General features: G+C 39.0%; 1 protein-coding gene across 6 annotated transcripts in view; it reads left to right on the top strand.

Moving 5' to 3' along the window:
• The first annotated feature begins 392 nt into the window (after positions 1–392).
• mib1 (MIB E3 ubiquitin protein ligase 1) overlaps positions 393–14,037 on the top strand; it is a 60,293-nt gene continuing 46,648 nt past the window's right edge. For 5 of the 6 annotated variants that reach the window (XM_022191134.2, XM_022191133.2, XM_022191135.2 and 2 more), the window contains exons 1-6: positions 393–1,308; positions 2,228–2,399; positions 7,851–7,980; positions 11,754–11,858; positions 12,886–12,952; positions 13,401–13,605. In XM_022191134.2, the coding sequence (XP_022046826.1) occupies positions 1,080–1,308; positions 2,228–2,399; positions 7,851–7,980; positions 11,754–11,858; positions 12,886–12,952; positions 13,401–13,605 (908 nt within the window). In that variant the 5' untranslated portion in view covers positions 393–1,079. The remainder of the gene's footprint in view (positions 1,309–2,227; positions 2,400–7,850; positions 7,981–11,753; positions 11,859–12,885; positions 12,953–13,400; positions 13,606–14,037) is intronic. The other variant, XM_022191136.2, reaches the window with a different exon arrangement.

Genomic DNA, 14,037 nt, shown 5'->3' with positions numbered 1-14,037 from the left:
AATGTTATGGAATTGTAAAGGGTATGACGGTAACACTATTGTCTTGGGATCATCTCGTACAAATGGATCTGGATTTAAAATCTATTTGCAAGGTCTGTTTGTATTTAGGTTTATGGATACAAGATTCAAGTGTTTTTATTTGTCACCAAAGGTCGAGACAAACTATTCCTTTTCCTTTAAAAGAGGGGTATTAGTTTAAAATGTTGTTTGGGACATCTCTTGCTAAAAGCATTAAATATAGAATTCACCAACATATTTCTGTATCTACATAATGAAAAGTCTTTAAAACATTGTTGTTGTTTTTTATTAATTATTTTCCATCCAGACATGAATGGTCTTGCACGTTACAGATGCGCACGCGCGCCGGGGCAGGACTCGCTTGTTTTCCACAGCTTCGCGTCTTCGTGCTTCATCGTTCACCTCCGGAGCTAGTTGTTGCTCGTCTGAGGTTTGAACGATGATTGACTATAATGGCGACGCGTTTATTCTGAGTTGAGTCCATGGAACCATCTCTGGCTGACAAAGCGAACACCTCGGGTTGTTTTTCTGCACCACATAGAACAGTAATACGGATAAGTAGCCACCAGAAGGAGTACATTTTCCACAGCGACAAGGAGTCAGCAGAGGTTTATCCTGCTAGCATTGCGATAGCTAGCAACTCGGCTCGCTAGCTTGCTAAGTTGAAGAGGTGGCATTCTTGTATGTGGACTGGAGGAGAGGGACAAGCCAGTTTGCTGAGCACTGAGGTCTCTCTTTGCTACTAATGTGTATACTTTATAGGTTTCTAGGGCAATTATTTTCTCGTTCCCAGAGACAACGCTGAGGACGCACTGGCTTGCAGTTGACGCTAGCTTGTAGTAATAGTTTTTGGAAGAGGATCCAGCAGCCTCCTTGGGTAGCTAACTTAGCTACTTTGCTAACAGGCTAGCTTTGTGGATTGTTCCAGTCTCTTTCCTGTTCGGACTTGCTCTCACTTGCATTTGGAAACTGTCCACCAGCGCACCGATAGCTGGCTAGCAACAACTGCTAGCTTGCTAACTTATAAAGATTTGTTGTGGCATTGCAAGATATTTTCTTAAATGACCACCGGTAGGAATAACCGAGCGATGATGGAAGGAGTTGGAGCGAGAGTGGTCCGCGGACCTGACTGGAAGTGGGGGAAGCAGGATGGTGGAGAGGGACATGTTGGCACCGTCAGGAGTTTTGAAAGTCCAGAGGAGGTGGTTGTTGTCTGGGACAATGGAACAGCTGCCAACTACCGCTGCTCTGGAGCCTACGACGTGAGGATATTAGACAGTGCACCAACAGGTAACTTTCCATGAGTGCATTTGTATCGACTGTACTTTCAGACTCATTTGAGATTCATGGAAGTGTTTTCCATTTCAACAGTCGGTGCAACATTTGTCCTTAATTTGGTGACGTTCAGTGAGTGCGGGAATAAGATTAATGAGGTGGTTTTTGCTCTAATTAAAATATAAAACTTGCTCAATAGGGAAAAGTCTTTGCCATTTACAATCGCGAGGCTGCTGAAAAACAACTTCCTATGAAGTTCTCAGAAGCAGCAACTTGTTTTTGTCGCTAGTTTAGAATGTGTGTTTAACGCATACTACTTCTGGCTAAGATGCGTATTTAAATATATCTTGTGTGAACAGATGTGTCACAACCAGCTGTCTGTGGGAGGCTGTTACAAGATAAACATAACTTGTGACTCTGGCACACTGAAAAGAAAAAAAATGTTTAAGTGTTTGCCATTAGGGTGCCCACTATGTAAGCATAAACAGTTAAGAGACCGCTTCAAAGTAGTTTTGAGTTAAAGCTCGGTACTCATCGCAACGCATGTCAAGTACGTATCCAGTTTACAGGTTCATTCAGTTTCCTAGATCTGCACCTGACGATGCAGTCACATGACCACCAATGATTTTCTGTAGATTTGTTTGTAATTCTAAAGTGTCAAATAAACAACTAGACAATTGCCAACTCAGCCCAATTGTCTTACGCTAACAGTGAGGTGTATATTTTCCCTTGAAGGTTCAGAAAATATGGACAAGTTTCATTGTGCATGCAGTTATGTCAGACTACAGTTTTTCAAGTTAAGATCCACATTAAGTATATTTTTTTGGATAGTGGCATAGTGTACATATTGTTGAAAGTAAAATATTGTAAAATTATTGCACTGTGATTATGTAATCTCAGTCTGTTAAATTTGACTATTACTGCCCCCCTTCAGGTATCAAGCATGATGGAACCATGTGTGACACCTGCCGTCAACAACCCATCATTGGTATTCGCTGGAAATGTGCAGAATGCACCAATTACGACCTCTGCACAACCTGTTACCATGGAGACAAGCATCACCTGAGACACCGGTTTTACAGGATCACCACCCCAGGCAGTGAGAGGTTAGTTAACCTAGCAGCGCTTGCCATTATTGTGCCTCACCTTAGACCCACCAATGATAAGGTAGACACAAAGTATCCAGGTAATCCCTGCACTTCATTGTGATTGGTTGGCCTGCCCTTTTACACACTTAGTTTGGCTTTATGTTGCCTTATTTGAGTGTGTGACATTTGAGAAGTCTTTTGTGCGCCCTGCCTCTCAGGCAGACAGAATCTGTCTCTATGCTCCCAGCCCTCAGTTGCCTGGCAACAACTCAGCCTCATTTTAAGATTCAGTCAGACCTTTTTAAAAATTATATTAATGCAGTGTTTCCCAGTGTATTTTAGCAGATTTTCCACTTTTAATTTGTATTTATGTTTTGTGAAGGCTGCATGCAAACATCACATAATACAACTCTATCACATTGGTGAAACTAAGATTGGACATGGTTATTGCAGGTTTATGGAGAGTCTTGTTTTGCAGCTGAATTTCAAATTTCAGGATTTTAAAAAATTGGCTTTAGAAAATGCGATATGCATATTATGAATAGAGATAGTGAAAACTCACTGCATTAATATGTGCGCCAAGCCCCTATTGGATTAAAAAAAAAGACTCATAAGTGTGTAATAACACCTACAGAAATTGGTAATCAGTATTAGTATTAATAATACTAAGAATGAGGAGAAAGAAAAGTAGAGACATGTATAACCCGGTGTTTTCACTTTATCCAGATGCTAGAGAGTGCTAGTGCAGTCCTTTGTGCTTCATATTGTTTATTTATCACTGTTTGCCTCAAGTCATTTTGTCTTTCAAACGGCATTGTCACAGTGGGAGGCCAATTGTTTTCACTTTCGTGTTTTATTTGCTGCTGAAATCCCATGTTGATGTCTAAAAATACCCTTTATATGAGCTAAGCACTTTGGTGGTTGTGGTTTACTGTAAAGGCAGTGTCAAGAATACTGTAAAGCCTTCTGAGAACATTACTCACTTTGTCAACAAGATTGAGTAATTTTAAAAACTTGATTTCATAAACAGATATCTAAAAAAGAGAATTTCAAATTTATCAGATTTTTTAGCCAACATGTTTGAAGTTGGTGCAGACGCTCTTACAATTTGGAAAAACCAAGTAATAGGGCACGATCAATTTTAATGAGACCAAGGGCTCTGTGCACAATGATTTGATCTGTCCTTTGGAACGGCATACGATAAACATATGAGAGTAGGTACATGTGATGGGAATCAGTCTTTTAGGTCTCATGATGAAAAATAAAAAGTAAATTGCCGACTTTAACTTGATGTTCAACAGCAGGTGCTTACAGGTGGCTTTGTTTACATGGAATAACTTCTCCTTTCTTAGTACTCCTGAATTTTTACTGGAAACTATTTTTCAGAAGTAGGAAGTAGAAACGGTGTTACCAATTAAGTCATGTTCAGACAAGCTCAAGGCAAATTGCTGAGGACAGTTTTACTCATTGTATTGCTCGATATGGAGATTAAGGAAGCTCCTATAGTAGGATAAACAAGCAATCAAAATCATTTACCAAAGACTTAAAATGTATCGTTTGGACTTGTTGGTGAGCATTACTACTCAGTTATTAACCTAATTGCACAACTTGCATTTGATTGTGATTTCACATAGATATTCAGTGCTGAGATGAGGCTTCTTCCATTTCAGGCCTATTTCAGCTAACCACCATAGTTTACTGAATGAACACATGGCCCAACAGCTGGCAGCCTTTTCAACTGAATACGACTTATTTCCCCTGAGACAGACATTGCATAATGCACAATGGGTGCTGGAGGTCTCCCCAACTCACACTGCTCCTATGGCATGGTGGAGTGTTTTGTTACACCACATTAGATTCTTTTACTAACTGTCGAAGAGGGAGTGGTTAGAGGCCACAAGCTGTTTTGCATTGGTTAGACCTGCACTGTCCAGCTGCTGTGTCTGCGCAGGCTCACATTGTTGTTTGATGGTTGGAACTCAGCTGGATGTTTCATTTGCTGTTATATATTATTTTGTCATAGCAGCTTATAGCTGTGCTGCATTTTTTACTGCAGCTGATAGCATTGTAGTGATTTTAAAAGTGTGTATTTGACTACTAAAGTGCTGCTTTTTCATTTGCGTTTGATGTACCATTAATGTTGGATATGAACGAAAAGGGAAATAATTGACAGTAAGATGCAAAACCCGTGTTACTACAGAATTCATTGTTATTACTCCACCAAAGAAAGCGGCAAAGGTCTGTGTCGATTGGTGTACGTACTGTAAACGTTATGTTGGGATACCGAATTGTGTGACATAAATATGTAACGGGCAGCAGGAATTGATAGGACTCGGAAACACTCTCACAATTTAATCAGTTGTTCCTTGTATGATTTCTGACGGATAAGTCCCGATAAGTCCGCAGTGGTTGATTTGTAGTAGGATCACAATCATGTGATCATCAGAAGGCAGCTTTCACTTGTTGTCATAGTTACAGTGACACCGTGCTGCTATCTTGCAATGATACAGAAATCTGGAAAAAAATCTGTGGATTCAGGCTACAGGTCACATCACTGCCAAAATCTAATGAGAATGTCCTTACGTCATTTTTGACCTTCCCTGAAATTTCATCCAGATCCGTTTTTGAGTAATGTTGCACACAGACGAATAGGCAAATGTACACTGATCGTCGCATAACTCCACCGCGTTCCTTGGTGGAGTAACAAGCTGCCTTCCGACAATCACATGATTGTGATCCTGCTACAAATCCATCGCTGTTCATTTATTGGGAGTTATCCGTCGGAAATTATATGGCGACTGAGCAGCCTTGGTGGAGTACCGCGCTCTCTGAGTGCTTTTCTTGTTTGTAATGTTACAACATCACACCTGCCACTCAGTGACACACAGCATGTTTCTGAATTTACCTCCATAAAGAAACCCCTAAAACCAGTATAGAGTCTGAATTTATTTTAGGTTCTTTTAGAAAGCTTTCATCTGTTTTGTAGAGAAATTTAGAAATTGTGAAATGGTGTGTTTGTTATTTCAAAGAAGTGGTAAGATAGGGAAGTAGTATCTGTTGCTCTAACAGGTGTTTCAGGTTTTATGTACGAATAAGGATCCATTATGCCAAATGTCAAAAGAGCACTTTTGTAACAAAAGAGTTCTGGTAATTGTCAAGGACTGTATGTTGTTATTTAGCCACTTTGATATTGCATGTTCAAGGAGGAAGTGCTGTTCCTTTATTCTGCCTTGTGTTCTGTATAAAAGTATAAACAGTGGATAGGGGACGCATTGTTGTTCCACCTGTAAAAGCCAGCAGCAGAGGTAGTTACCGAGCCAAAGCGACATCTGTGTACAGGAACAGCCATCATAGCAGGGCGGGGATGTGATGTTTGATGATGTTTATGATGTATTATGTGTGCTACTGCACCAGGGGATTTGAAAAATACTGATTTTTGGGGAGACAATGAGGTCAGGGAACTCCTTGCCCTCCCAGCAGAGGAGGAAGTTACATGGCATATATCTAGGATGGTAAGTGACTTATACTTTTGGCAAGGTCGTGCTTGGGCTAAACAATTAATCAATTTCTAGTTAGTATGGTGATTTCAATCAATGCCATTAGCAAATTAGAAAGGCTCTAATTTAGAGCAAGGGTTATGTAGCATGTCAAACCCATGCTCTAAACTGTTGTGTGTTTTTTATGAATTCATACCATCTGCCTTGTTAGACTATCACACTTTTGATGGTGTTTCATGTGGTAATGCTCTGTCACATTACACAATGAATATTGATTGAGTTTAAGCTTGACTTTAATATCACAAATCAAATTGTAATCAGAACAAGTGTCAGAAAAATCGCAGTTTGGTATTTTTCCCAAATCATTCAGCCCTACACCACTAGATACTGTTGTTGTGTTACACATCATTTGAATTAAGAAATGCCAGCATGTTATCTGAGGTCACACACTGGGTTGGCATTGTTGCGGCTTTATATGGTTTAGTGTAAACGAGCAAATTTGGTATATTGAGGGGTCTTCTAATTACATCTGGCTTTTATGTACCGTTTTATAATTTTAGGGATTTTATTATACATATATGTTTTTATTATCGCCATGATTATTTCTGTAATTCATATATTACCTTTTAACTATAATTCATTTAATTTGTGTAGTAATTAATTATTGTTTTTAGAGTTAATTGTATTGCTTTCGTTCTCTTTATTTGTCTGTACTCCATCAAGGAATGTGGCAGAGTTATGTGGCGATCGCCGTCGTTTGTCCTTCCATCTGCTTGTCTTTCTCCGCACGTTACTCAAAAACGAATTTGGATGAAATTTTCAGGGAAGGTCAGAAATGACACAAGAACTAACTGATTAGATTTTAGCAGTGATGCGACTTATAGTCTGGATCCACAGATTTGTTAAAGATTTCTATATCATTGCGAGATAGCGGCTCAGCATCACTGTAACTATGACAACCAGTGAATGCTGTCAGCTGCCTGCTGACGATCACATGACTGGGATCCCATTACAAATCCACTGCTGCAGACTTATTGGGACTTATTCATTGGAAATGATACAATGACTGAGCAGCCTTGGTGGAGTACTGCACTCTGAGTGCTTTTCTTGTTTATTACTGTAACTGTCATCTCTTTTTGTGCCTTATTGATTTTTTTTGTTTAGTTTTAGAGTGCATTGATCTTAATCAATTTGTTTATTGCTTATGTTTTTTCAGTCGCTTTTAGATCATCTTGAATTACATTTGATCTGATTAAAAAGTGATATATAAGTAAAGCCTTATGGACTATCAGCATTTTAGTAGTATTTGTTTATGTGCTGTTGGCAGCGTGGTGCAATTTGCATGTTCTCCCTGTGGGTTTTCTCCAGGTTCTCAAGCTTCCTCCTACTGTCCAAAAACACTCTGAGGTTATTTGATGATTCTAAATTTTCCGTCGGTGTGAATGTGAGTGGACTTGGTTGTCTATCTCTATGTGTCGCCCTACGATAGACTGGCAGCCTGTCCAGGTAAACCCTGGCTTCGCCCTAAGTCGGCTGGGATAGACTCCAGTCCCCTATGACCCCTCAGACGATTAAGCAATGTATAGATATGGGATGGATTTGCATGATGTTATGGCCACAGTAAGACGTTTCATCTCTTGTCATGTCCTATTTGCTGAAAATAACTCACACCAGAACACTGAGCTCAAAGGTAATGGCAGTTAAGGTCACAAGGTGCCAGCAGGGAGTGTGACAAAAAGGGTGATTTGTGATGTATTTAATTTAGTAATCATTCTGTAGCAGACGTGTACAATGCACTGACCCTGACTAGCATAAATGAAAGTGAATTGATCTGTGCAAACAGAGCCCCTGTAAACAACTGTTGTTGAGTACTGTGTGTGACAGTGTTGCATGAGAGATTAACTCTTAGTATAAAAATGATAATGTAATGGACAGTAGTTATCATTTTTCTTTTATGTTTTTGTCTGAGCAGGGTCCTTTTGGAGTCACGTCGCAAGTCAAAGAAAATCACAGCCAGAGGGATCTTCACTGGTGGCCGAGTCGTGAGAGGAGTGGACTGGCAATGGGAAGACCAGGATGGAGGCAATGGAAGGCGAGGAAAGGTATGGTGTAGTATAAGCAAGAAAGGTAGAAGCCTGTAACTTTCCTCTTTTTTTCATTAATCCCTGTGCCAAAAACTGCAGTGTTGACTTCAAATTCTTAACAGCAAGCATGATGTTGTTGATCTGGAATAGCAAGAATATGTGGATTAAAATCCGTAAATGGATAGTGATGCACACAGCTGGGTCAATGCCTCTGGCCTTACTTTTTCTTATGAAGTATAAAGCTTATTAACTTGGCTACTCTGCTTTGCCAGTTTTTCTTTACAAATAATTAGAGTTTGTATGGTTTCAGTCTTTACAGTTGTCTGTAGTAGACAATCCTTCCAGGCTTTATGTAAAAGTGAATGTGCTTGATGAAGCGATCAATGGTTAAAAACAGTAGAAGTTTCTCTCCACTAAATTCTATTTCACAGGTGAGCTTTGAGTGTTCAGATAGATGTATAAGGTTTCTAAATGCTACCATTGAAAAATATGGCCAAACGTGTCTCAACTTTTTTTCAGAGCCACACACTTCAGGCAGTTTTACTGAGCCTGCCAGAGGAGACTAAGGGCTCTTTTGCACTAAACAATCTCATCCCAGGATATGATCTGATTAAAATGTGCAGGAGTCTCTCCCAACAGTATCAGGCACTCCCTGACTCAACATATTAGTAATATGGACATGTAAAAGCAAATCAGCGGATAGAGACACGTGCTATAATTACCAGCTAGATGTAGCTCATTGTTCTGTATTTAAAATTACTGAGCTCCTGAATTAATTTGTAAACCAATGTCATTGTTCAGGCTTTTTTTTTTTAAATTCCAAACTTTTTCTTGTGTAATCCGTTGTAATGAACACTGCAGCAACCACGATCATTATTTTGCATTATGTCTGTTTTATCCAGATAAATCATCCCAATGTAGCTGTAGTGGGGATTGAAAATTAACTTAAAATGTGTCCTCCTCGTGTGTTCTTCTCTCAGGAGAATAAAATTTATAAGTTAATAAAATATAATTAGAAAATTTTAGTATTCTTTGACAGTAAATTTTGGCTGTTATATTCCTGAAATATATGTAAAAAATTGAGTTAAGCTATATGTATTTGGTGAAATATTTTAGGCATTTTATTTAATCCAGTTGATTTAAAGAGATGGTAAACAGAAATGTTGCACAAGTTCATTCATTCATTCTAAAATCTTTTGGTGAAATTTATGATTGTAGCATTTGAAGCTTATTCCATTTGTAGGAGCATAGTACCTGAAATTTGTTCTTCCAAGTTCAGTTTACACATGAGATGCAACAAATGTTAGTATAGCTTGTGACCTGTGTTCATGTGAGATCGTACGGCATTGCTTTTGAGATATGTGAACTAACAAACAATGCAATTTTCTTCTGTCTGTCACAGCGATCAGCATAGTCTTTAGGATGGAGGGAAAGGTGTGCTTTTTCACATAAAGAACACAATTAAGACCAAACATAACAGTACAATTATAGCTCTGACTAGAATATGAGAACCATGACTTGTTCATATACAAATATATTTATCCTGCAATTTACTTGTCAGTTTGCGTCACTGAAACTCCCCTTTTTCCACTTGATTTCCTACATTTGATGCCTATTCATCTTAACTGTAAGAGCAACAAAATACATTCTTGCTTCAGGTTATTATAGCTAAAATACATCATTAGAAAGTTGTACGATGTGTGATGAGGTTGCATTTGTTTAGCACAGTCTATTTAGATTTATACTGTAACTGTGCAATAAAGTGCTTGTATTTTGACTCTGGTCCAGACCCCAGAGTATTCAATTTAAGAGTCCCTCTAGGCAATTTAAGATTTCATTTTGCTGTGTTATTTAATGGCATATCTCATTACTGTTTTATGATGCTGTAAGCAATATGCTCTCCAGAAAACCACTATTACATGTCCTGCAGTCTAGATGTTCTGTTAGGTTAGCATATTACCTCCTAAGGCCCATTAATCAATTAGCTCTGGAAGGGGCCTGAAAATAATTTAACAGATTTCTGTATTTACTTAAGGCACAGCTTTTAATTAAGGAATTAATTCACTTCACTACAACTCATCTCTTGACACTTTCCCAATGTTATGAAAGCAATGTGCTGCATGTGATGGAGAGAATTATCTTGTGAAAACTCTTGCTCTTTTTCCAAACTTGAATTGGTTTTGCAGTCCGCTGTTCATAGCTCATTGCGTATTTATGCCAATGACTCCGTAATTTTCCTTGGCTTACAGCTAAAAGCTGTGAACTAGTTCTCGCAACACAAGTCAGGTGAATTATTGTTTAGAATGTACAAAACAGTAAGTACTCACTTAAGAAAATGACCTGTAGAAATATTGTTACTACCATAGTCTGTCAAGGTTCTTACTTGTGGTTTTGTCAAAACATAGGTGACCTGACTTCTCTCTAATTATCAAATTTACATGCACAGGTTAAAGGGGCGCAGTACAATCAACTAGTGCAACACCACCAAAAGCTTTCTGATGTGATGGGAAGAACAGTTTTCTGCACATGGCCTTGCTAATCATCTACAAATTTAATTTTTGATTTTTAGACCTTTATATGAAGAGGGCTTCAGTCATTGTAGGATTGTCTTCTAGAAGTACATCTTTGTGTCATTTACTTTTCCCACATGACGGTTTTGCAATGTCTGTAAAAACGGTTGCCGTTCTGCCATTTTCTTATCTAATACCTGCCTGGCTCCACAATTGAGGGTTGATCCGTGATGAATAAGAGTGTAAGCAAGCAAAGTGCCTATGCTAGTGCCTATACTTGCGTATCATTATGTTAATAGTCATGAAAGATGATCACTGTTTTCGGAAATCCATAATGTAGGGAAAGACAACTACGTCTGATTCTCTGTCATTACGAAAGAAGTGTCCACTGAAACCTTAGTCGCAACAAAATACGCCATTTTTGGATAGAAAGTCGTATCAAAGGTTTCTTGATCTGATGAACAGTGTTTCCCACAAGCTCTCTCTGTGGTTTGGCTGAGCTAGGCTTGCATTTGTCTTGTTTTGTTTTCCTTGCAAAGAAATTGGAATTGCTGAATTTTTTAAATTAAAACATCTTTGGAGATTGCACAAGTATAGCTAACTGGAGAAGTCAACAAGTGAACAATAAAATGCTTAGTATTGACTATAAAAATGCAATACAGGGAGAACTAAAACAAAATGTAATTGTGGCTTTGTGATTCAAAGTCTAATCAAATTAATTCTTCATTGGTCCCACTTCTAATATTTCTCTGTGTTTAGGGAATTAAACTTTCTTTGAAGTCGAAACACAGTCACTGTGCACCATACAGAGCATCTGATACAACACTGTGCCCAATACATAATCTATCACCATAGAAGTGATACAAAAAGCTAAAACTGTTAGTCTGAGAGTGCAAAATGTAACATTAGCCCTCTACATAGCCAGAAGTTTACACTGGAGCAGCTCAAGTTCAACTTTTGTGTTAGCAGACACCTTTTCTTTGAGCTGGACGCTGAGTACTTATCTGGGTTTAGGTTTGCAGCTCAACCTTCACTCTGACCTCCCATTTGAGGGTGGCTAATGTGAAGATAATGTCCAGCTATTTTCACTGTTTTAGGAAGCTAAAAAAAACCTGATTGGAAAACTACACTAAGAAAACAACCCATGTCTGCTCAGCACTGTATATCATATTTTCACATTCAGTATGCCAGAACTTTCATTTTCATTCTGATTAAAACTCAAAACAGTGTGCTTTCATTGTGTCCATACTTGATTTTCATCTCATCCCTCCTCCTCCACAGGTGACAGAGATCCAGGACTGGAGTGCAGCCAGCCCTCACAGCGCTGCCTACGTATTATGGGACAACGGGGCCAAGAACCTGTACAGAGTTGGCTTTGAGGGAATGGTGAGCAAACTTGTAGTCTGACCCTTATGCATGGTCACTTACTCACACACACAATGTCTCACAAAAGATCAGCTGTCAGGTGCCTTTTGTGTTTGACCGTAGGGCTTGGGCTCTTTCTTTTGCTGCCAGGCCTTTGTGAGAGCCACGCAGCCAGCATGAGTACAGGCAGCTGGAAGGGGATAGTTATCTGCATGATAAAGGCAATCTGTTCTTTCTGTTTTAAGGGGAGAAAGTGAACATGGAGGTCAACTTTAGAGAAGGGGGACATTCTCTTGGGGTTGTTGTGGGCACGGCTACACACGCGTCCCAGATGAAAAGCATTTCCGTCATTGGTGGAGACTGCCCTTGCCTTTTTACAAAAGTAGCCAATCGGGTTTCTCCGTTGCATAACAGACTTGTCCTTTGTTATTCAAATAGATTGAAAGGAAGGTAGATGACATCTGCCTCTGGATTAAATTAATCATGGATTAGACCCCCCATCTTGACTGTTTCATTTTGGCTTTGCTGTTTATTAAGACAGTGGGCTAATCCTGCAAATGTAAGAAAACTGCAGCTTAGTGCATGTGCCAAATGCAGCATGACAGGCCGAAACCTTTGCTGTTTTGTTAAATGTTTGTTTTGCGCAGAAAATACTATTAGATCATACATGTCCTGCTGCCTGGATACAGTATAATAGACACGCGTTATTAATTTGTTGAGACTTGTTGTAGTCAGGACTTTAGTGTTCCATCAGTTCAGAGGAGTGTTTGCTCCGCCTTATGATCATCTCTGTCCTCTAACTCTGTCACAGTGGCTGCGCATCTGAGTCATCACAAATGATATGATGCCTTCTCTCTGTAACATTACAGTGTTTCATTGTCCTACCTTACCCTTAGGGCACTGATATTGTAAGTGTTTTAGGCAACTACTGTGTTACTGCAGCTGAAGTGTGTAAATTCTCAGTTTCATTATTCATAATCTTGCCCCTCTAATGGAATTACCTTGGGTAATTTTCTAACTCTTTCCATCTTTTTTTTTTTTCTCACAGTCGGACCTGAAATGTGTCCAGGATGCCAAAGGAGGTTCATTTTACAGAGATCACTGTCCTGTTTTAGGTGAGTAAGCCAGTGATCTGTGTCTATCGTCATTATTGCACCAATTCTCTCACCTATCGTTCTGGTGCAGTGAATTCAAGGGCATTAGAGGAGTTTTACTTGTAGTTTAAGCTGTCTGGCCACTAGATGTCAGCACTACATAGTCACCTGGCTATCGTAAGCAGGTACAGACTCAGGTCAGGCAGTTACAGTGTTCCACACATTTCAGGAATAAATTGTCTTTCACTGCAGTGGAAGCCCCTCATTAGGTTTGATAATGTCATTATCATAGATAGTGTGGAGTCCATATAGTAATGCAGTGCAATGTAGTAATCCTTTATCTGAAATGCCTTTTCCTGTTTGTCACTGTGGTTCTGCTTAAAGACACTTGCAGTTTTTAAATTGTGCTAAATATTTTTGTTAATGTAACTCTGTTATTGCTAAATCTAACATTACCTTTATCTCCTAGGTGAACAGAATGGTAATAGAAATCCTGGTGGTCTTCAAATTGGAGACCTGGTCAACATTGATCTGGATTTAGAAATTGTTCAGTCCCTCCAGCATGGCCATGGAGGATGGACTGATGGCATGTTCGAAACCCTTACCACCACCGGCACAGTGTGTGGCATTGATGAGGATCACGACATTGTGGTTCAGTACCCCAGTGGGAACAGGTAGGCCTTTTGATGGACTAGCTCATATTTATAGGCTCCTAATGACTTTGACTACTGAAACTGCATCATCTCATCAGCATATTTCATTTTCATATAACCCTTTTCACCTCAGGTCAGTCAGTAGTTCAAAGACCATTATTCGTAGTTCCTCTCTAAAATCTAATTATAGTATGTAACATTTTTTACTTTCAAAAGAGATCATTGTCAATTTAAGTTCAGTATATAATAAAATTGTGTATATAATTGTAATTTGGGGTGCTGAGATTACATTTTCAGAATATACACTTTTGTTATATTTTTGATATATATTAAATAAGATCTACATTGAATTAACATTTTGGTAAATTTAGCTGTGGTTTGGTGCCACAAGAAACAAATACTCGGTATCAAAGGACTTGGATCTGGGCCATAAAGAATTTGATTGGGACATGT

The sequence above is a fragment of the Acanthochromis polyacanthus genome, chromosome 9 (genome assembly GCF_021347895.1).
Source record: "Acanthochromis polyacanthus isolate Apoly-LR-REF ecotype Palm Island chromosome 9, KAUST_Apoly_ChrSc, whole genome shotgun sequence".
In the NCBI taxonomy this organism is placed as follows: domain Eukaryota; kingdom Metazoa; phylum Chordata; class Actinopteri; family Pomacentridae; genus Acanthochromis; species Acanthochromis polyacanthus.
Note: the sequence above shows the minus strand (reverse complement) of the source record. Positions and strands in the feature narration are given on the sequence as shown.